We start from the raw sequence: 24,393 nt of genomic DNA, 5'->3' as shown, positions 1-24,393 counted from the left end.
GAGACAGACTGCCTCCTCAAGTGGGTCCCTGATCCCCATGCCTCCTGACTGGGAGACACCTCCCAGCAGGGGTTGACAGACACCCAATACAGAAGAACTTTGGCTGGCATCTGGTGGGTGCCTCTCTGGGATGAAGCTTCCAGAGGAAGGAACAGGTAGCAATCTTTGCTGTTCCACAGCCTTTGCTGGTGATGCCCAGGCAAACAGAGTTGGCAGTGGACCTCCAGCAACTCTACTCCAGCAGACCTGCAGCAGAGGGTCCTGACTGTTAGAAGGAAAACTAGCAAACTGAAGGAATAGCATCAATATCAACTAAAAGGACATCCACACAAAAACCCCATCCAAAGGTCACCAATATCAAAGGGGAAAGATAGATAAATCCACGAAGATGAGGAAAAATCGCACAAAAAGTTCGAAAATTCCAAAAACCAGAACACCTCTTCTCCTCCAAAGGATCACAAGTCCTTGTCAGCAAGAGAACAAAACTGGATGGAGAATGAGTTTGATGAATTGACATAAGTAGGCTTCAGAAGGTGGGTAATAAACTGCTCCGAGCTAAAGGAACATGTTCTAACCCAAAGCAAGGAAGCTAAGATGCTTGAAACAAGGCTAGAGAAATTGCTAACTAGAATAACCAGTTTAGAAAGGAACCTAAATGATCTGATGGAGCTGAAAAACACAGCATGAGAACTTTGTGAAGCATACACAAGTATCAATAGCTGAATCAATCAAACAGAAGAAAGGATATCAGAGATTGAAGATTAACTTAAGGAAATAAAGCATGAAGATAAGATTAGAGAAAAAAGAATGAAATGGAGTGAACAAAGCCTCCAAGAAATATGGGACTATGTGAATAGACCAAACCAACGTTTGAATGGTGTACCTGAAAGTGATGGGGAGAATGGAACCAAGTTGGAAAACACTCTTCAGGATGTTATCCAGGAGAATTTCCCCAAGCTAGCAAGACAGGCCAACACTGAAATTTAGGAAATTCAGAGAACACCACAAAGATACTCCTCGAGAAGAGCAACCACAAGACATGTAATCTTCAGATTCACCAAGTTGAAATGAAGGAAAAAATGTTAAGGGCAGCCAGAGAGAAAGGTCAGGTTACCTACAAAAAGAAGCCCATCAGACTAACAGTGGATCTCTCTGAAGAAACCCTACAAGCCAGAAGAGAGTGGGGGCCAATATTCAACATTCTTAAGGAAAAGTATTTTCAACCCAGAATTTCATATGCAGCCAAACTAAGCTTCATAAGCAAAGGAGAAATAAAACCCTTTACAGACAAGCAAATGCTGAGAGATTTTGTCACCACCAGGCCTGCCTTACAAGAGCTCCTGAAGGAAGCACTAAATATAGAAAGCAAAAACCAGGACCAGCCAATGCAAAAACATACCAAATTGTAAAGTCCATCAACACTATCAAGAAACTGCATCAACTAACAGGCACAATAACCAGCTAGGATCATAACGACAGGATCAAATTCACACATAACAATATTAACATTAAATGTAAATGGGCTAAATACTCCAATTAAAAGACACAGACTGGCAAATTGGATAAAGGGTCAAGACCCATTGGTGTGCTGGATTCAGGAGACCCATCTCACATGCAAAGGCACACGTAGGCTCAAAATAAAGGGATGGAGGAAGATTTACCAAGCAAATGGAAAGCAAAACAAAACACAAAACAAAACAAAACAAAAACAAAGAAGGGCATTACATGATGGTAAGGGGATTAATGAAACAAGAGCTTGCTACCCTAAATATATATGTACCCAATACAGGAGCACCCAGATTCATAAAGCAAGTTCTTAGAGACCTACAAAGAGACTTAGACTCCTCCACAATAATAGTGGGAGACTTTAACAGCCCACTGTCAATATTAGACAGATCAATGAGACAGAAAATTAACAAGGATATTCAAAACTTGAACTCAGCTCTACACCAAGCAGACCTAATAGACATCTACAGAACTCTCCACCCCAAATCAACAGAATATACATTCTTCTCAGAACCACATTGCACTTATTCTAAAATTGATCACATAATTTGAAGTAAAACACTCCTCAGCAAATGCAAAAGAACAGAAATCATAGCAAACAGTCTCTCAGACAACAGTGCAATCAAATTAGAACTTAGGATTAAGAAACTCACTCACAACCACACAACTATATGGAAATTGAACAACCTGCTACTGAGTGACTACTTGGTAAATAACAAAATTAAGGTAGAAACAAATAAGTTCTTTGAAACCCATGATAACAAAGACACAATGTAGCAGAATCTCTAGGACACAGCTAAAGCAGTGTTTAGAGGGAAATTTGCAGCACTAAATGCTCACAGGAGAAAGCAGGAAAGACCTAAAATTGACATCCTAACACCACAATTAAAAGAGCTAGAGAAGCAAGAGCAAACAAATTCAAAAGCTAGCAGAAGACAAGAAATAACTAAGATTAGAAGAGAACTGAAGGAAATAGAGACACGAGAAACCCTTCAAAAAATGGATAAATCCAGGAGCTAATTTTTGAAAAGATTAACAAAATAGATAGACTGCTAGCCAGACTGATAAAGAAGAAAAGAGAGAAGAATCGAATAGACACAATAAAACATGATAAAGGGGATATCACCACAGATCCCACAGAAATACAAACTACCATCAGAGAATACTATAAACACCTCTACCCAAATAAACTTGGAAATCTAGAATAAATGGGTAAATTCTTGGACACATACACCCACCCAAGACTAAACCAGGAAGAATTGGAATCCCTGAATAGACCAATAATAAGTTCTGAAATTGAGGCAGTAATTAATAGCCTACCAACCAAAAAAAGCCCAGGACCAGGCAGATTCACCGCCGAATTCTACCGAAGGTACAATGAGGAGCAGGTACCATTCCTTCTGAAACTATTCCAAACAATAGAAAAACAGGGACTTCTTCCTAACTTATTTTAAGGCCAGCATCATCCTGATACCAAAACCTGGCAGAGACACAACGAAAAAAGAAAATTTCAGGCCAATATCCCTGATGAACATCGATGTGAAAACCCTCCAGAAAATACTGGCAAACTGAATCCAGCAGCACATCAAAAAGCTTATCCACCACGATCAAGTTGGCTTCATCCCTGGAATGCAAGGCTGGTTCAACATATGCAAATCAATAAATGTAATCCACCACATAAACAGAACCAAAGACAAAAACAACATGATTATCTCAATAGATGCAGAAAAGTCCTTCAATAAAATTCAAACATCCCTTCATGCTAAAAACTCTCAATAAACTAGGTATTGATGGAACATGTCTCAAAATAATAAGAGCTATTTATAACAAATCCACAGCCAATATCATACTGAATAGGCAAAAGCTGGAAGCATTTCCTTTGAAAACAGGCAGAAGACAAGGATGCCCTCTGTCACCACTCCTATTCACCATAGTATTGGAAGTTCTGGCCAGGGCAAACAAGCAAGAGAAAGAAATAAAGGGTATTCAAATGGGAAGAGAAGAAGTCAAATTGTCTCTGTTTGCAGATGACATGATTATATATTTAGAAAACCCCATCTTCTTAGCCCAAAATCTCCTTAAGCTGATAAGCAACTTCAGCAAAGTCTCAGGATACAAAATCAATGTGTAAAAATCACAAGCATTCCTATACACTAATAATAGACAAACAGAGAGCCAAATCATAAGTGAACTCCTATTCACAGTTGCTATAAAGAGAATAAAATACCTAGGAATACAACTTACAAGGGATGTGAAGGACCTCTTCAAGGAGAACTACAAACCACTGCTCAAGGAAATCAGAGAGGACACAAACAAATGGAAAAACATTTCATGCTCATGGATAGAAAGAATCAATATTGTGAAAATGGCCATACTGCCCAAAGTAATTTATAGATTCAGTGCTATCCCCATTAAACTACCATTGACTTTCTTCACAGAATTAGAAAAAACTACTTTAAATTTCACATGGAACCAAAAACTAGCCCATATAGCCAAGATAATCCTAAGCAAAAACAGAAAAGCTGGAGTCATCATGCTACCTGACTTCAAACTGTACTACAAGGCTGCAGTAACCAAAACAGCGTGGTACTGGTACCAAAACAGATATATAGACCAATGGAGCAGAACAGAGGTCTCAGAAATAACACCGCACATCTACAACCATCTGATCTTTGACAAACCTGACAAAAACAAGCAATGGGGAAAGGATTCCCTATTTAATAAATGGTGCTGGTAAAACTGGCATCCATATGCTGAAGCTGAACCCCTTCCTTACACTTTATACAAAAATTAACTCAAGATGGATTAAAGACTTAACTGTAAGACCTAAAACCATAAAAACCCTAGAAGAAAACCTAGGCAATACCATTGAGGACATAGGCATGGGCAAAGACTTTGTGACTAAAACACCAAAAGCAATGGCAACAAAAGCCAAAATTCACAAGTGGGATCTAACTAAATTAAAGTTTCTGCACAGCAAAAAAAACTACCATCAGAGTGAACAGGCAACCTACAGAATGGGAGAAAATTTTTGCAATCTACTCATCTGACAAGGGGCTAATATCCAGAATCTACAAGGAACTTAAATTTACAAGAAAAAAACAACCCCATCAAAAAGTGGGCAAAGGATATGAACAGACATTTCTCCAAAGAAGACATTTATGCGGCCAACAAACATATGAGAAAGAGCTCATCATCGCTGGTCACTACAGAAATGCAAATCAAAACCACAATGAGATACCATCTCATGCCAGTTACAATGGCGATCATTAAAATGTCAGGAAACGCCGGGCATGGTGGTTCACGCTTGTATTCCCAGCACTTTGGGAGGCCCAGGCTGGTGGATCACAAGCTCAAGAGTTCAAGATCAGCCGGCCAATATGGTGAAACCCCGTCTCTACTAAAAATACAAAAGTTAGCCAGGCGTGGTGGTGGGTGCCTGTAGTGCCAGCTACTCGGGAGGCTGAAGCAGGAGAATTGCCTGAACCCTGGAAGGTGGAGGTTGCAGTGAGCTGAGATCACACCACTGCATTCCAGCCTGGGTGACAGAGTGAGACTCCGTCTCAAAAAAACCAAAAAACAAACAAAAAAACCAGGAAACAACACATGCTGGAGAGGATGTGGAGAAATAGGAACACTTTTACACTGTTGGTAGGAGTGTAAATTAGTTCAATCATTGTGGAAGACAGTGTGGTGATTCCTCAAGGATCTAGAACCAGAAATATGACTTGACCCAGTAATCCCATTACTGGGTATATACACAAAGGATTATAAATCATTCTACTATAAAGACACATGCACACGTATGATGTATGTTTATTGCAGCACTATTCACAATAGCAAAGGCTTGGAACCAACCCAAATGCCCATCAATGATAGACTGGATAAAGAAAATGTGGCACATACATACCATGGAATACTATGTAGCCATAAAAAAGATGAGTTCATGTCCTTTCCAAAGACATGGACGAAGCTGGAAACCATCATTCTCAGCAAACTAACACAGGAACAGAAAACCAAACACTGCATGTTCTCACTTATAAGTGGGAGTTGAACAATGAGAATACATGGACACAGGGAGGGGAACATCACACACTGGGGCCTATTGGGGCTTGAGAGGTAGAAGAGGGATAGCATTAGGAGAAATACCTAATGTAGATGACAGGTTGATGGATGCAGCAAACCACCATGGCACGTGTATACTTATGTAACAAACCTGCACGTTCTACACATGTATCCCAGAACTTAAAGTATAATAAAAAAAAATTTAAAAAAGACTCTGCCTCAAAAATAAATACATAAATAAATAAATAAAAAAGAGCCATATAACTCATTGCAGCCTTAAGCAGTCCTCCCACCTCAGCCTCCTGAGTAACTGGAACTAAGGTGCCTGTTCACTCTTACTGCTATCTAATAATCCATTGTATGAATATACATCACAATGTATTTCTCTTTTCTCCTGTTAATGAACATTTGGATCATTTGAAGTTTGGAGCTGTTATGAATATTGCTGAGATGAACATTTTACTACCATTTTTTGGTGAACATATGTATGTATTTCTGTTTTATGGGTGTATAGCTAGGAGTAGAGTGTATACCACTGAATGTATACCTAGGATTGGAATTTTTGGATCATAAGGTAGGTATATGTCCTAATAAATATTGCCAAACATTAAAAAAAGAAAAACAAAAAGAGCCTTAATAAATGAAAGCAATAAGACTTTGTCTTGTATGGTAGATAAACTGAGAAATTAGAATACATACTTGGAATTTGGATATTAAAGAAGAAAATAATTTAGCTGGCTCTGATAATGGTGGTTATGTTAAAAGGACATATTCTGATGAATTGGAGATGCACACTGAAATATTTATGGGTATGAAGACACAATATCTGGGATTTGCTTTCAAGGAGTTCAGGAAAAACAAAAAAGAGGATGTGATAGATGAAACAAATTGGGCAGAATGTTGGTAATTATTGAAACTGGAGGATGGCTATAGAGTGGCTCTTTTTTTTAAAATTTATTTTTTATTATTATTATACTTTAAGTTCTAGGGTACATGTGCATAATGTGCAGGTTTGTTACATATGTATACTTGTGCCATGTTGCTGTGCTGCACCCATCAACTCGTCAGCACCCATCAACTCGTCATTTACATCAGGTATAACTCCCAATGCAATCCCTCACCCCTCCCCCCTCCCCATGATAGGCCCCGGTGTGTGATGTTCCCCTTCCCGAGTCCAAGTGATCTCATTGTTCAGTTCCCACCTTTGAGTGAGAACATGCAGTGTTTGGTTTTCTGTTTTTGTGATAGTTTGCTAAGAATGATGGTTTCCAGCTGCATCCATGTCCCTACAAAGGACACAAACTCATCCTTTTTTATGGCTGCATAGTATTCCATGGTGTATATGTGCCACATTTTCTTAATCCAGTCTGTCACTGATGGACATTTGGGTTGATTCCAAGTCTTTGCTATTGTGAATAGTGCCGCAATAAACATACGTGTGCATGTGTCTTTATAGCAGCATGGTTTATAACCCTTCCTCTTTGCAGATGACATGATTGTATATTTAGAAAACCCCATTGTCTCAGCCCAAAATCTCCTTAAGCTGATAAGCAACTTCAGCAAAGTCTCAGGATACAAAATTAATGTGCAAAAATCACAAGCATTCTTATACACCAGTAACAGACAAACAGAGAGCCAAATCAGGAATGAACTTCCATTCACAATTGCTTCAAAGAGAATAAAATACCTAGGAATCCAACTTACAAGGGATGTCAAGGACCTCTTCAAGGAGAACTACAAACCACTGCTCAGTGAAATAAAAGAGGACACAAACAAATGGAAGAACATACCACGCTCATGGATAGGAAGAATCAATATCGTGAAAATGGCCATACTGCCCAAGGTAATTTATAGATTCAATGCCATCCCCATCAAGCTACCAATGAGTTTCTTCACAGAATTGGAAAAAAACTGCTTTAAAGTTCATATGGAACCAAAAAAGAGCCCGCATCTCCAAGACAATCCTAAGTCAAAAGAACAAAGCTGGAGGCATCACGCTACCTGACTTCAAACTATACTACAAGGCTACAGTAACCAAAACAGCATGGTACTGGTACCAAAACAGAGATACAGACCAATGGAACAGAACAGAGTCCTCAGAAATAATACCACACATCTAGAGTGGCTCTTTATAGTACTTGTCACTTTTTCATTAAAGTTTTCTACTTTAAAAGTTAAAATTTTAAAAAATGATTATAAATATATTTTTAAAGTGTGATTCTAAAATCTGACTGATCATCCGAATCACCCGAGGAGCTTAAAAAAATAGATTCTGGGAGCTGCACAGTCCTGCGGAATCAGTCGTCTGTGAGTCCATTTGTACTGGATGGGAGGTGGGGATGAAGGCTTGCACATGGAGGAATGTGTTATTTTTTAATTTCCTAGTTCTGGCAGCCAGCACAGCCATGCTGCCTCCTCTGCTTTGTCTGACCCAGGAGATCTTACATCAGTCTTCCTTCTTCCCTGCCTTCTTCTCTCTTTCCTGTCTTTCCTCCTCCTCCCTGTTGTTTTCTCTTTCTTCACTCTATGAAAGTTTAGGGCAGGAAACTTAGAAGGGCCACAGGGTCCTAGCATCCCTTTCCTCTTCCCATCAGAGGAAAAGAGTCCTCATTGTCAAGCGGGGCCTTGTGCTTGAGGACCGGGCCTGGACCTCATACAGTTATTATTTATGAAAAGCTGCCTTGCTACCATGGATGAGAGATGTGTGCATTGCTCAGGTGTGCCTCAAAATAAAGCTGCTTAGGAAGCACAGTCTTAATATCCGAGCCTTTCTTTTTCTTTCAGCATTCATCAATTGAAAACATCACAATCTGTTCTTAAATAATTTATTTTTTAATGTTGACTCTTGTGAAAAGTTACATTTATTTAGAAATACTTGAAGAAATCCAACAAAGAATAGGTGGCTTTCTATTAGGGACAATTAAATGTGCAAATTTCAAATACTTTTTATAATAAGTATAAATAATTCAATTTTTTCACATTAAGAATGGAGATAATGATCAACACAAAATATTAAGGTATCAACTTTAAGAGAATTAGATGAAAACACTGAAGTTTATTTGATATCTTTGGAAAGAAATTATAAAGATTTGTCTGGGAAAAAACTTAGGGAGCTCTAAGGGGAAAGCATGTCTAATAATATGAGTAAAGGCTGTGTAGAGTTATAGAGCACATATATTTTCAGGTCATAAGCACAGACCCCCAAAATGACAGCCTTTATCTCAGGGGAAAATACATTTCCCTTCCTTTTTTTTTTTTTTTTTTTTTTTTTTCTAGAGCAAATATGACAGCAACCACAAAGCACACAGAGAAACTGTAAGCTAGCAACAGAAAGAGATTTCCTCATACTCATGGTTACTGGCTTTTGCTGTCCCAATACCAGGGTACCATGGGATGCAAGGGACTTCCCAGCCCCCCAGGACACAGTGTTAACACAGAAAATAAAACCATCACAAAAGGCCGTATCTTTCCCTGTGACCATCCCCAATCTCATCCCTGCTCCTTCCCTATCTCTATCTCATCTCCAAGGAGGTAGGACACTCAGAGGCATTAACAGAATACAGAGGATGGTTTTTTACTACATAGCTGGAGTTTCATAAGGAGAAGCACGAAACTTTGATGAATATATATACCTTGGATGCAATTCCTTCTTTCCCGGGGAGGCAAGCAAAGTGTACCAAAGAGGCCAATTTACCCTCTGTGGTCAGGAACTTGCCCACAACCTGACTCAAAGCAAATATGTTCTCTCAAGAGGACACTGCAGCGTTTTCCCCAGAGCTGAAGAAATATCTTCACTTAAATAATCTCGAAGTTTGTAATAAAATAAATAAAGTGAATTACACAAACAGGACTAGAGCTCCCTTTAAAAAGGCAGCTGGTTGAGTTTATGCAAGCAGTGTATATACAAGCTCATGCCCCAACAACAACCAGAAAACAGGTTATTATTATTTAGCCTTCCTATTATACTTCTAGGGCAGCATTTCAATATAATTTAAAAAAAAAAATCCCTCATACATAATGTAAGGGTATACTATAAATGTACACACTTTTACTCCTCAGTTCAAGCTTACTTCTTTAGAAGTAAAGACAGTAATAACCCAAAGAGTTACACGTCTTCCCACTAAAATATTCTTTTAAAAGGTGCATATTGTAAAGAGCAGCTTGTTTTTCTGTCAACGTGAACATGTTCAGTCTCAGCAGCCTCAGAATCACAGTCCATGGATGGTTCTGCATTTCTGCCGGGTCCTCAGGAAAGCACCCGGGCAGGTAGGGAAAAAACCATGAACTACAAACACTCTCTGAATACGTCCATTTTCCCTGAGCTTCCTTGAGCTTCTTGCAGAGGGCCTCGCTGCCATGAGGATCTGGCTTCACATCTCTGAGAGATGCTAGGGGAGGGGAGGTAGAATGGCTCTGGCTTCTCCAACCCACCCAACTGCGTGTCTTTTCCCTTCTCAGCCAAGATGATGAAGCAGTCCTGACGGGCAGGGTGCAGGCGCCTCGGCCAGTCCCCGCACACCTTCCAAGTCCAAAGAAGTTCCTGGCCTCTTGCTTGGTAGGAGAGGAGGAACCTTGGGCTGAATCTGACATCATCCCTTGCCAGTTACAAGCTTTGCTTTCTAAGGCCACCTGGGAACACTCCCTGGTTACCAAACCTGAGCATCGTGGGCACCACAAAGAGCTTATCTTTCCTCTCCTGCTCAGACACCCTTGAGCCCGCTGTTGCAGTGGCAGCTGAGGGTTCAGAGGATAGCACCATGATGACTGACAGCTCGAGGCCCCACTTCTTGCAGGAGGTGACCCGCCTGTTTCCGGTTAGCCATACATCTGCTTGAACTGAAAGCACTCGTTGCAGTAGCCGTTGCACTTGGCATTGCCAAAGTGATCACAGGCGGGGGCCCGGCAGCGCTGCTTGGGGGGGTCTTCGGGGGCAGGCTCACCCCGGTGGGCCCCGGGGCCCATCCTCGGGTTGGGATGCTGGCACTCCATGCAGAGCTCCTCGCTGCGGCAGGCCAGGATGTTCTTGCAGGAGGCCCGGGCGCACTTGGGCCTTGAGGTGCTCTGTGTGGTTCGAGGCACATCTCTGCGCTGGCTCGATCTCTGAGTGGAAAGAACAGACAGATCATTAAAAAGTCAGGAAACTATTGCTCACATTTCTTAGGGACAGCACACTGAAATCTCATTGGATAGTGTGGAGTCTACAAAGAGCTTTACCTGCCTGAGCAAGGGAACAGGAGAGCACCGCAGTCTATGAGCCAGAGCTCTTGAAGGATGTTTCCTTCCAATCTCAAGGAAAGCTGACTTGGCCCCCAGGGAGGCTGAGGAAAACCGTCAAGCCTAAGTTGGCCTGCAAACTTTCCCTGGCTCTCTTCTGTTGGGACCAATAACCACTGTTCTTAGATGGCTTCTCTACCATTATGTGAACAACCGGCGACACACCTGTATCTGTCAAAGCTGGCTTTTCTGATGTACCATTAAGCGCAGGCCCCCGGCAAGCTCTGTCTGTTCGCTCCTTGTGATAAACGATTATTTAAGAAGGGCTGCTTTTTAGATGTCTGTGCTTCTCTTACAAATCAAAGAAGCCTCTCATCACGGTCTGGCTTTCTGGGGGCTGGAAGAAGTTTTATGCAATGGCTGTGTTTCTTTGTTTTTAAAATAAATTCAAAAGTATTCTTGGAGCATGAAAATCGGTGGCAGCATTTCGGACCTGGGGAGCCACAGTGACATGGACATTCCCCTTCAGGTTCTGAACTAATCCTTTATCATGAGGGGACAGAACCTGGCAGAGACGAAAGCCTGCTTGTCACTGTCGGAAGCCAACGCTCCAGCAAAAAGCACCGGACACACGGGAGGGAGGGAAAACTCCTCAAAATGTCTCACCAGTTGCTCTTCTGTCCTTTTGGCCTCATGAAATCTCTGATTCTGAGCTTCAATGAAACACTTCTGGCAGTATCCTTCAAACATGGTGCTTCCAAGGGTGCCGCACTCCCTCCCCAGGCACGGAATGGTGTTCTGGAACCTGGAGGCTGTGGGACTGGCTTTCCCTGAGGCAGCGACCAAATCTACACGAGAGTGGATGCTAGTTAGTACCACATAGGTGTCACCCCACAGATACAGAGATGCTGACATTAGAGAAATAAATGGGTTCCAAATACAGATTAGGCCAGCCTTAAATATATAGAAATATATATAGGTACATATTTAAGTATATAAATTCAGCAAAAGAAATAATAACAACACTATTATGGAAACATCTTTGGCTTTACCAATCTCTCATTTTGAACTTGAAGCACTGATTGGTCACAGGAACAGGGCAAAGAGCAGGCATTACCTGGTCACCCTTCTTTCAAACGAGAGATTTCCAAAACCACATCTGTTTCCTTACAGTGTCAAGAGAGACTTCCTTCTCTCCAGTTACTACTCTTCAGATTTTAAGATTGTTCTATTATATCTAAGTTGCAAAAGAAGTCTAGTTTAAGACTGTCTTAGATACGCCAGACCTGAACGGTCTAGTAAAAGCAAATCCCATGAGCTCTGTCTACAGGGCACTCTGGTTTTTGGAATGTGATATTAGGAGCTGCTACAACCACGCAGTGCCTTTTGCCTCCATGGGCAGCTGGCAGGGCCACCGTGGCTGTCCCATGCACAAGCCAGTAGAAAAGCACGGTAGGTCCTGACCACTCTGCCTGACTGCCCACACGGGATTTTTTCCTTAAAAGTCAGGAACAAAACCTCTTCTGGACAGTAGCTGCTATGTTAGGAAGTCAACCATTTCACTCACGTTTGTTTTCTCTGTACTCGATGAAACACAGTGTGCAAAAGCCCTTGTTTTCTGGAGTCCCAAAATACATGCAGCCAGCTTTTCTGCACTTGCTGGTCCCCGTCCTGTCCCCCGGAGTCCGTGCAGCTTGAGACAGGCAGCCAGCGGGGGCGTCATTTCCAGCTCTGTGGCAAGAATGCGGGGAGGGGCTCCTGACGAGCTGTGAGGGATCTGACTTGGAACGCTGGTGACAGGAGGGAGGGAGGCTGGTGCTGAGGCTGGAGGAGGCCTCTGCTGTAGTCCTTTTGAAGCAAGTACTGCAGATCCCATTAAATGTCCTGGTGACATCCTGGAGGCAGGCTTGGCACTTCCCGGGATCCAAGTGCCTTGTGTGGTCTGCGGCGTGGCTGGCGTGAAGTTGCCGGGCGTTGTGGCAACGTTCACAAAATCCGTTGTGCTGCACATTCAGTGTGAAGGGGCAGCCGGGGCTCCTGCACTTCATGGCAGTGGTCTCACTGAACAGAAAAGGGCTGGGTGCTGTCGGTGGAGCAGAATGAGGCCCCCCAGTGGGCTCCTCGGGGTTCCACGCCAAGGGCTCATAGGCTTCTCCCCGAGAGGCCCCGAGCGCCATGCCAGGGAGCCCCTCGGGGCCCGGCTTGGAGTTCAGCTTTGGGAGTTTGTTTTGATTCTTTTGCCGCCTCTCTGAGCACTCATGGCATAATGGCTGGGTGTTCACAGACATGAAGAAGGGGCAGTTGGGCGTTTCACATTTTACATCCATGAGAGAAAGCTGGGGCAGGGAAGATTCCATGGGATTCTGGGCATGCATCTCGCTCCTCCCCTGCTCGCTGTTTTCCTGCCATTTCTTGTACTCATGCTGAACAAGCTCAAAGTAATCATCTACCAGATTGATTTCTTTTGGTAAGTTAGCTTCATCCAACCTGAAGACCAAAAAGAAAAAATATGTATGAGACTACACAAAATCACACACAAGATTTTACATCATTAGCCTACAGAACAAAGTTTTAGAATACGGATTATGACAAGAATTGCAGAACCATTAACTGAAACGCAGGCCTGTGATGAAGAGCTCACACTTTTCACGTAACATGATCTGACACATTTCCCAACACGTTCTAGAGTCAAGAATGATGTCAGTTAGTTTGCTAAGACTTCCTTATTTTTAAAATCACAGTTTCATTTAATCAATCTTGGTCCATCCAAAAATTATAGATAGTTTTAAAACAAGGGCAAAAAAAAAAAAAAAAAAAAAAAAAAAAAATCAGCTGACTCTTTAATTTCTCAGAGATCAAGTTTTGAGTAAAACATCACTCAGGCCATTCGTTTGGGACTAGTCTACTTTATAGCACAAACTACTTTGGAACCTCAGGTTGGGTATTTTGCTATTACTAACTTTAAACTTGTGTCTGGTCTCCACCAGCATTAGCAGCCATGAGTAACTAAGATGCAGACACACTCAAAGGCACTTGCCTATTTACTGTTGACTCTATAATTTGCTAATCTCCACGTTGAGAGACAGATTCTCTTACGGTCTCCTTGTCATCTCTTGTGCATCTCAAGTGCTCAGAAACAGGCATCTCTTTAACATAAAGCCAACGTTTAAAGACCAGATACCTGCACAATGGGCATTCTGGGGCTTTCCTCCCATTCCATGTGGCAGAATCATGAGCTGCAACAGGAACAATTCTACAGCCCCAGCTATGTCTGATGTGCCTGTTCTTACCAAGAAGCCAAGAGAGAAAGCTTTTTGTTTCCAAGTGTTTTCACTTGCTAGTCTTTTTAATACGTACCAGAGTAATTAAAATACAAAAACAAAAAACAACAACTATCCTTGATGTAAATGCACTTTGAAAACCCATAATTCTGCAATTCTGGCTTTTGGGATCCAGATATCTAGGAAACTCAATATGGATAAATGACTTATTTCGATTTGAAAACCAAGTTAGTACGGCCTTACAGAATCCTCTCTAACCATGCACAAGGCTCTGAATTTGTTTCCCACTGGCAGAAACTGGCCACAAATCACTCTACTGTTGAGCTTCAGGGTGGCAGCAACTCAGGTGGCTGAGGTTAAAGACAGTTACAGATGACACAGGAGAGAGCTGAACATAAACTGCTTACTTTGCGGCATTGATGAGATGAGTTGTGCCATGGTCCCAGCCTTGGACAGGGATTTCTATTACCATTAAGTACTCTTTTAAGAGCTTCTCCTTCATCTCATTTTCAGGATCTGTCAAAAAGTGAACTTTCAAGTCTTCAAATCTTCCTCGGTCTCTGTTAACAAGTGGAACAGCTCGGATTTCTGAGGGAAAAAAAATAACACATAAGTAAAATCGTATTCTACTAAACAAGGCCATAGGTAAGTAGATCGCATTTTGAAAGTGTGTAAAATATATAATTTACAGAATAGAAAACTATTCTCAGCCACAGTTAAACCCAAAAGGGAAAACAGAATGTGCTACAATCTAATATAAAAATGCACTGTTTCCAGGAAACTCACAGAATATTAACCAGCCTGGAGGGGGTGGATCTTATTGGTTGAAGTCCCAGGCTTTAGAATCAGACTGACCTGAGTTTGAATCCTGGCTTTTGTCAAGTTGTGTGGCATTAGGCAGGTCAGTTGACCTCTCTAAGCTTTAACTGTCTAATCTGTAAAATAAGGCTACCAAGGCCTACATCTGACAAGAATGCTAAGAGGATAAAAATGCAATAAAATAATATATCCAAGGCACAGTGCTTATTCCACATGAAGCTATTAAAATAACAGCCAACAGGCCAGGCACGGTGGCTCATGCCTGTAACTTTGAGAGGCCAAAGCGGGAGACTGCTTGTCCCCAAGGGGTTGAGGCTGCAATGAGCCATGATTGTGCCACTGCACTCCAGCCTGAACAACAGAGGGAAACCCTGTTTCAAAAAGAAATAAAAAAGCTAACCTGACAGGCATTTACTTGCTCCATAACAGGCACTGTGTGCCTTAATTTATCATGTATGAAAGTACTTTCCAAGTCATATTCAAAAAGATATGAGGGTATTATGAGTTATTGCTATTGCATTACTCTTACTAACCAAGCAAGTCACAGAACAATGCATTTAAATAAAAATAAGATACTTAAATAAGATTATTTCAATAAGAAGCAAAAAAACCCCTGATGTTTCAGTGTCTAGTTACAAATCTGAATTAATGCAGTTTTCTCACCAGGCCCACTGTCCTTCAGGGTCACCAAGGGTACAAAATGATGGCTGTCATAGCCGAGAACAATGGGGTATCTGTAGCATTCCTGGGCAGGCCAATGGAGAGGCAAGTAAATTCCACCCACTTTCAAAGGGGCGAAATTGGAACCTGATTCCAAACTTCTTAGCATTTTGTCTGTTCAAAGAAAGAGAAAGAAAAATGAGACCCTTAGGTGACTTTCATCAAATTCCATTTCACTCTGTTACCTGAACTTTGGCAATGTGGTTTTCTCGACGAGCCAAGCCATAAAGCTGAAAGCATTTAAGTACAGATATGTGATCTATAGGCATCTCACCTGAAATGACAATGACTGGCCTTCTGAGGATGTTGCAAAGGACAAATATGTGTATTTCTTCCAGTGAGTTGTACTGAAGTCCACTTCGGGCCATGGGTGTGTCTGTGGAAGCCATTTTGATAAGGTTGTCCCATTCATCATTCCAGTTCTAAGGGGAGGGGGGTGAAAGAAAGGAAAAAAAAAGCTTGAATGTACCCTGTACTCCCTGTACTAAAAAGTCATTCTGACATCACTCTACAATTATTCATTTATATAACTCAGCTTATTTTTCCCCTTTCATGAAACTATCATTCAAATGATCACCCTTTTTTCCCCATTTCCATTTTCTTCCTTTACTTTTTTCCACTACAAGGCAAACTCAAAAGTTGGGGAGGACGGGACAGCACCTGCTTTAAAAAAAAAAATCCCTGATGAGGTATCACATTGCAGCCCCTTATCCAAATGTTCACAAAAATTCCAAACGTGTGACTGAGGATGGTGAGGCACGTGTCTTAATCTTATTGGCTGGCTCAGCAAAGCTAAGGGCAATCAAACCGAAAAACAACAAAACACCAGTGGAAAAGGCCATGATCAAAAGACTTGCTGCTACAGGGAACAGATGCACAGCTGGGAATCTGCTAACCAAAAACAGGGCAAGAGCCTTGGGTGGGTCCCACTGGAGGTTTCTGGTGTTTTCCATTGAGTATGCTTCACTTAGACAAATTCATGTGACCTAGTCCATCAGATGCTACCAGAGGGCAGGGACTCGTCCAGGGGTACCCTATGCCCACCATGGAGCTCTGTCAGTAGATAATTACGGGGAAAAACATACCCGAGTATCATAGCAAAGCCCCGTTTCAACAAATTCCTGAGATTTGAGAGACTCCAGTTGCCAGCGGAATTTAAAGTTGCGTGTGTCTGTTTCCTTGAGCGTGCTGAACAGCGCCTTCCTCAGTACCAGGTCTGTGTCCTGAACGCCCCACATGTACTGAGAAGTGGCATGCATGAGGCAATTGCCATCACCTGAGGACAGAAAGGAAAAGAGAAGGAGTCAAGTTATCTGCATGGAAGGCCCAGCAAAGGTTTCAGAATAAACCAGCCCTACTGCTATTCTAGTGGACTGAATGGTTTAATTTGGTTTAATTTCCTAGTCAAGGGCAAACTGATATTTCATAAGATGATGACAGCTTTAAGGAAAAAACAGTTCTTTTTATTCTTCTTTTTAATGAATGACACCAACTGCAGAGGAGCCAGGGGACCTTGGTTCTAGCTTAACTCTGCTCCTACCTAGTTCAGGTGACCTGGGGGAAATTCCTTGAGCTCTCTGGGCATTTTTCCTGTTTGTGAAATGAGGGCAGTGAGTGACGGTCTCTAAAGCCCCATTCCTTCCTACCATCCCCTGATCTGCCGGTGAAGGCACTGGCATGGCTGCTCTCTAATTCTAAGGAAGCGCACACAAGGCTGCACGCACAAACCAGGAAGCAGGCATGGCTTGCTAGACAGGGATGGTCTGGCTGTGACTCAATGGCAAATGACTTGACCATTCCACTTTAGCCTTTGGGCCCTGGGAGTTTCCTCTCCTGGTGTGTAAAGTGGCGTTGACAACACTGAATTACCTATGGCCTGCTAGTCCGGCTCTCAAAAATGCCTTATGCAAACCTGCTTGTTAGTAACTGTAAAGTACAAAAGTTAAAAAGCACCTGGGTGTCTAAATTTGAAAATAATTCAGTGTTTAAGGCTGACATTTTGAGAAAAAAACAAAAAACAAAAAACAAGTTTAATTGTATGCCATTAATTTGTGACATTTCCAGTTTAAAACTCACAATTCAATGGGCTGCATTTTTTTTCAACCCCCAAACAATAAATCTTTTGGGGGAATGTTTAAAACAAAAAACGTTAACTCCTTAATCTCCTTTGGCAAGTGCAAAATAATTTTTATAAAGAAAAGTTAAACTGTTTCTTATATTACTCTATAAGTAGGGCAATAAAGTTATTTGAAATTTTATCAAATTGTAATTATAGTCAAACTGTAAAGAAACCAAAAAACCTCAAATATATATCCACAGCCAGTATTCCTTCAATTTATACATTTAGAAAAACTAGCTAAGTATTCAAACAAATGAACAAAAAAGATCACCCAAGCCTTGTGTCTTGGCAGACGTGTAGCAATGATTGCATTCTGTTGAAATTTCCCCTTTGCAAAATCTAGAGCAAAGATAAGGCTTTTTTTCTTCTTGTGCTTACTTTCAGTTCTTTATTGAGATGCACCAGTATAAAATTCCCTAAGTAACATCTGGAATTCCCCAGTGCTAAGTTATTTGACTAGCAATTGAGCAACAGCTATTGTACTTTTTGTTCTGGTGTGTAGACATTTAAACTGCGAAGTGCACCCTGGACTTTCCAAGTGGGTGTGGTCAGGGTGAGCTGGAATAGGGCTACTCATTATACAAGTGAAATCGCTGCAGCCAATAGACGCTGGAATTTTTCACATGAAGTTTCAATTTTATGCCACCTACTCCCTTCCTCATTCACCACAGTCTCATATCCTCAAATGCAAACTTGTGAATCACCCCCTCCCCAAACAGATATTGCCTTTGAAGAACTCTCCTATCAAGGGAAGGATTAATTTTTTTTAAAAGGTGCTAATCAAAATCAAATTTAAAAAGTCATTTGTTTTCCTCCCCTCCCTAAATATCTTTTCTTCGTTTTTTAGAATCTTAAGGAGTTTTCTTGAAAGTGAAGAAACAAAAGGATTCTGAGTCCAAAAATGATTTCCCAGAAAATGTTACACAAATACACCTGCTTTTGTAGTTTTATTTCTAGTGTGGCTCCTTGTTGATTTAAATGACATGTTTGCAAAATAAGTGTTTCCTATTTATATTCCTTTTTTTTTTTCTAGTGGAAATAGAGCATTTCCTTTCTTAAGGAAATAAAGCAAAAAGTCAGTTAATTCTCTTAATAAGGTTTTCCCCTTTCTACCACATTTTTAATTCAGCAGAATCTTTGTTTCTAACTCCCCCAGAGTTGACTCCATCTCTTTTTGGTAACAAATGGGAGAGGATTAAAACCACAAATTGTCAGGCACATAAACCCCGTGATGATGACTTCACATAATTACCTACCTCTATGTATCACTTAATTTAATGCCAAGAACAATGCAGACAGTAGCTATCCCCAGTTTTCTTTCTATGTATGTTTCTAAGAATCAGTGTTTCATAAGTCTAGGCAAGATGTTGGGGTAATGTACAAGAGTCCCCAGAATCAAAATTTAAAAACCCATGTCCACTAATCACTCTAAGTTACCCAAGTCAAAAAAAGCCAAAGTTAATGTACCAATGAAGTTAATTAAGTTAGTGTTCTTATCGTAATCATTGTCAACAAGGATTTTCTTCCCTTGGACATATTATTTCTATTAGGATGGCTTGGGACTGTCACAGATATAAGGACCTGAGATTCCTGCTCTTATGTAGACTATGAGCATTTAATTGATCTTGTACAGTCTATTTGCTTATTGTCATAATTATCCACATCCATAGAGTAGAATTTTGTGCCTGCATGGAGCAGTATGCTCTGACATTCCTGTTAATGCACATATTCTTACCCAAGGGAAATGATTAAAAAACAAAACAGTAAAGCTTGGAATAGGAAATAGCTACTAGTGGTAAAGGCCATTGGCAGAACAGCACAGACAGGAAGGAATTCAGTGACTAAGAACCCCTAAAAATAATGAAGGTGAAGTCTAAAATTCATGCTAAAAATTTCAGCTATCTATTTCACCTTGCAGGGCATAGGCAATAGAACCTAGGTCAGAGAGGAGGAGGAGACAAACGAAGTTCTTCATGTCTTCAACAGCCATTCACTGGTTAACCCATAAAATGCTACCAATTCAAGAAGTGTAAGAACATCACAAGCATTTTCTAATGACAGTGGGAAACAAATGTACTACCAGTTTTCACACCATGCTTTCCTTTTGAACTTAAAGGCTTTTAACATTTCCATTACGGGCCAGTGAAGGGTATTTTACAGATGATTAAACATTTGCAAGAATGAGAAACAAATTGCCTAATCGGGGTATGGTGTTTACAAATGCATTCTCCAAGCCTCAATGTGCTCTGCAATATACGCAATCAGAAAATATCCTTAATAAATAGATTCACAAAACAAGTCTGCTATTATCACATGCGCCGAATAGAGATTCTATACTAAGGTCTCAATACTAAATCTCAAGACTGATTTGAGCTTGGGCTTGTGCTATTAAAGCTCGAATGGGGACCCAGCAGGCGGGAGCTATCACCCAGGCAAAAGAAGCACAACAGATCAAGTTTTACCGTTCGTTTTCAGCGCCACAAGCTTCCTGACTTCTCGACACCAGTTGAGTTTCTTCTGGCTTTCCAGGGAAGCCTGGATGTTTTTGTCGATGAGGGCTTTGTGGATGATCTCCCGAAACTGAGGACAAAACTGGCAAGTTCTGAACATTTCCAGTGTGTATCGGTGCATGGTTTTAAAATGATGAATGATCCCATTAGTAGGCTTAAAAATGTCTTCTGGAGTTCTCTCCCGTATCTTCACAGCTTTCCGCATATTGCTCAAATACAAAGCCTGAGGAAGGACTTGTTCAGCCATTGTGCTCTCCAACACCTGAAAAGGAAAGGAAAAAAAGCCATTCCATTAGCCTAACTTTAATACGACTCCTATATAGCTGCCTGCAGGAAACCCCAGTGTTTGATCTTGTCATTACCCTGATCTGTAGGCAAAAGATCTTAGCACCTCTACTCCCGGGATACTAGCTGGCCCCAGAGATTAACTCACACTGGACTGTTTTAAGTTACATCACTTTAAAAGATTAGCCTAAACAGGAGAAGGAAGGCAGAGAGTGGGTACTGAGGAGGAGGGGAATAACCCGTGTTTTCAGTAACTTTTGTCAGGGAGCCAACCCTGTCTGTCAGCAACAGGTACTGCTCCTCAAAACCAACTTAAGCTCCTGTTTCATTCTGAGGCCACGCTGAACAGCGCTGGATTTGGGGAGTACCGGATGCCAGTTAAGGGCTCAACATAGCCCTGACAAGTCTGTAGCTCCTCCCCTCAGACCACCACCAGGCAATCCTACTCTTGGGCCAAATCTTGAGTTATCACTCCCTCCCTATGCTGGAAGGACAGTAAAATACTTTATGAAAAATCTTGCAATTTTATGCTGTCACTTAGGCTGCTGGCTGGTGTTTCCTCTTTATTCCCAAAGAGAAGTATTTATAAAGTGTGTATTCATAAAGTTTATTCTAATGTTTATAAAGAGTTAAAACCGAATGTTTTCTAATCAATAAAAAAGCCCATTTCCACCAAGATACTTTGTAATTTTAAGAGCAGTCAGCATTCCTTCAGAACCTCCCAATAGGACTTCATATCAGAATAAGAAACAGACTAACAATAGGCTAGGCATGGTGGCTCACGCCTTTAATCCTGGCACTTTGGGAGGTCTAGGTGGGAGGATCACTTGAGCTCATGAATTTGAGATTAGGCTGGGCAACATAGTGAGACCCAGGTCTCTACGAAAACAAAAAATGAAAAACCACAAAATAATAATAGAACAATAAATTCTATACTTCTAAGAACAGATATTGGAGCTCAATCATTTTAACTCAACTGCCAATGAAATTTTATCATCACCCTCCAGGTACCAACACAGGGGCATGTCTGCCTGGCTTTTCACCCTGAAATCTTTAAGCATAATCAACTAGTAGAAGGAATGAAAGTCTAGAAGCAGACAAGGAAAGAAGTTTCCACCAGGAAGCCACTCTGGCAAATGAAGGAGGAAAGGCGGCAAAGACCAGCATCTACAACCCATGCCAACAGTGCAGGATGATGCAAATTTACATGATGTGGGATCTCTCCAGTATGGAACAGTGTAAAAAGCCAGCTCTGATTCACTAGCCCTTAGTAGGGTGTCTGGTCACAATTCCTAATTTCCAAGAAGATGAAGAAGTTTTCAGAGCACAAAGACATTCCCTAGGAAATTTCGCAGTGATTGTTAATTCCATTCCTGCCACATCCTATTTGCCAGGGCAACTCTCCAGTTAATAAAAATGTTAAACCTATGGAAGAGGGAGGAGAAGAAATCTAGATTTTAGGGTAGCTACTCCTGCGTGGGTCTAGACTCTCTTAATAAGGTGGTCTAAATTCTTGTGGCCCACTCAAAGGGGAGAGGTTGGACTAGATGACCCATGGTTTCTCCTGAGGAGTTTTCTGGTGATAGTTTTAGATTAGGATTCTTAATCTGATTGCTGGGAAAGGCATAGTGGGAGTCATTCTCTGGATCAGATGGTGCTCTCTTCTGATGTCAGACGTCCTCTACAGGTGGAATTGGGCAAAACCATAACAGGACAAAAATAACACATACACCTTTCCTTTGTGGCACAGCAAAAGTCTCTCTCACGATATCATCCATCCATCCATCCATCTATCCACCCACAAACCCACCCATCCACCCAACAAGCACTACCTGACCACTACTGAAGGCCAATCACCATGCTTGATGATGGGACTGAAAGTCAAAGATGACCTTATTCCCTTCCTTGAAATCACACTACCAACTTAGTCTGCAGCTAAGGCAATGGAGTTACAGGTACTGCTCAGATCCCACAGCCATTCAGGGGCGAAGTTTTGCCTAGGAGCCAGGTCTTTCAATACCTGCCCCTTGCAATCCCACAACACCAAACCTGTGGCTACAGTGCCTGCCACAATCAGATGGAAAGAGATGGGCAATAGGAAGATTTTAAACAAATGAGGTGTTATCTCTTTTTGCTTGTCTGACCCTTTTTTCTCTTCTGAATCTAAAGATTTTTCACCAAAGATCTAAAATAGTGAGAGCTGTAAACCATACGCAAGCATGCAAATGTCAATATTGGATACCCCAGTGTGATCTCATTGGTAGGTTTAGCCTTGCACAGCCTGTAAAACTGCCTCCTTAGAAATCAAAACCCACTGTCCAAGTTTCCAGTTCTTGGATCTCTCTACACTTAAGATTAAAGAATAAATGTTTCAGATACATTATAAAGTGGCAAACAATGCAATATTACCCTTAACTTTTTTTTTTTCTTAACATTTGTTACCTCACTGTCTTATTTAAAGGTAATTTCTCAACTTTTGTCACTAGGATTCTACAGAACTTCTCCATTGCTCAAACTCTTCTCCCCCTTGTTTCATTTTTCCACTCTGGGCAGATATTTTTGTCTGCGTTGTGGAAATTGATGAATTATTTATCAACAAATACCTCATCCAAATTTGGGGATGTGCCTATCAAAAATAGTACTAAGAATTGAAAAAAAAAAAAAATCAAAGCAGCACCTTAAACAATGAGAATGAAGCATTCATTGGCTGCTCAATAATCCAGTACATTAAGGTTGCGGGTCCAGAAGCCCCTTTAATTAACAATGGTTCCACCAAAATGCTGCCCTGAGACACTTGACCAGACTGGCTTTCCAAGGCAAGAAGATCTGAGGCGAGGAGAACTGAAAACAAAGCGGGTTCAAAAAGAGTTAAGCTCCTTCCTTACTTAATGCCACTGCTTTCCTGAGAGGCCAGGTGGCAGGATGTGGGACGACTCCGGCTGACAAAGACAGTCTAACCGTGGGGTAGGGGCTGGAGCAGGCGCCAGCAACCCATGTCTACATGCATACTTCTCTTACACTGCTGCAGCTGGAAAAGCTAGACCCTGCGCCAGGACCCCAGCCCTGTGCACGGACCCCTGAGCGTCTGGGAAGCTGTCTCTGGGACTGAAGCCCCCCACCTCCGCCGGGCTGGCGGCCACTGCGGTACCCTACTCCCCGTCGGGCTGGCCCTGCACAATTTGGGAAAAAGCCGCAGCGCTTCTGCAAGGTCTACGTGGCCAGGAGCATGCAACGCTTGGCTCCCAAAAAGACACGAAAGGAGCAAAGCATCAACGACCACCCGATCAGAGGGCCCGAGGGGCGCCTCTTCACCAGTCAGCTGCAGCTTAAGTTCCGTGCATTATCCGAAAGGAACAGCTGGCTGGAGGTATCCAGGGCTGTCACTCCAACCTCTGGAGCGGTGACCTCAACTCCCAGCACTTCAAAACCCAGACAGAAACAAACGTCCAACAAACTCCCACTCCAGGAGCGCTGCAAAACCAACGCCAGGTAGACGGAGCCAGCCCGGGGGTCGCTGCCCAACATGCACCCGCAGCCCTTGGCTGCGGTGAGCCCGAGGCAGACGGCACTGGGAGGCGCAGTGGTTACCTCTCCGGGCCCCGCGATCCTTTCGCAAAGTCCCAAGTCCGGGTCAAAGCAGGAGCGCCCAGCAGGCGGAGGTCGGGGCCGGGACCGGGCGGAGGCGACGCTCCATGGACGCCCGGGGTCGGGCTCGCTCGCTCGCTGGCAGGGTCGGCCGGGGGTGTGATCTCTCTTGGCGGCCGCTATCGCCGCTCCGCCCCCGCGGGCTCCAAGTTCGCTTGGCCCGCCACGAAGACTGCAGACTGCGCAGTCTGCTTTTCCCCGTTTCAGTTGTATGCGGGTCTAGGCCCGG

At 42.2% G+C, this 24,393-nt stretch overlaps 1 protein-coding gene across 3 annotated transcripts; it reads right to left on the bottom strand.

Annotated features, from left to right (window-relative positions):
- Positions 1-8,382: 8,382 nt before the first annotated feature.
- On the bottom strand, positions 8,383-24,367 carry LOC105465697 (TNF alpha induced protein 3). 3 transcript variants are annotated; one of them, XM_011714271.2, is made up of 9 exons: positions 24,108-24,367; positions 20,187-20,496; positions 16,691-16,881; positions 15,880-16,027; positions 15,549-15,719; positions 14,474-14,654; positions 12,353-13,272; positions 11,452-11,633; positions 8,383-10,671 (listed from the first exon to the last, which is right to left on the bottom strand). In XM_011714271.2, exons 2-9 carry the CDS (start codon positions 20,479-20,481, stop codon positions 10,387-10,389), a joined length of 2,373 nt encoding a protein of 790 aa, XP_011712573.2. In that variant the 5' UTR covers positions 20,482-20,496; positions 24,108-24,367; the 3' UTR covers positions 8,383-10,386. The 3 variants fall into 3 exon arrangements, with proteins under 3 accessions (XP_011712573.2, XP_011712576.2, XP_011712575.2); XM_011714274.3 differs by lacking the exon at positions 24,108-24,367 and adding an exon at positions 20,775-21,992; XM_011714273.2 differs by lacking the exon at positions 24,108-24,367 and adding an exon at positions 20,597-20,768.
- Between the last annotated feature and the right edge of the window lie 26 nt (positions 24,368-24,393).

This window comes from Macaca nemestrina, chromosome 5 (assembly GCF_043159975.1).
Source record: "Macaca nemestrina isolate mMacNem1 chromosome 5, mMacNem.hap1, whole genome shotgun sequence".
Taxonomy (NCBI): domain Eukaryota; kingdom Metazoa; phylum Chordata; class Mammalia; order Primates; family Cercopithecidae; genus Macaca; species Macaca nemestrina.
Note: the sequence above shows the minus strand (reverse complement) of the source record. Positions and strands in the feature narration are given on the sequence as shown.

What these genes read in the sequence shown, in the direction of transcription:
- LOC105465697 (XM_011714271.2), bottom strand. Translation starts at nt 20,481, where the DNA reads ATGGCTGAACAAGTCCTTCCTCAGGCTTTGTATTTGAGCAATATGCGG. An exon ending in TGTGGCGCTGAAAACGAACG is followed by an intron (nt 16,882 to 20,186) that starts GTAAAACTTGAT and finishes TTCTGTCCTCAG; the next exon opens with GTGATGGCAATTGCCTCATG. An exon ending in CCTGAAGGACAGTGGGCCTG is followed by an intron (nt 14,655 to 15,548) that starts GTGAGAAAACTG and finishes TTTTTCCCTCAG; the next exon opens with AAATCCGAGCTGTTCCACTT.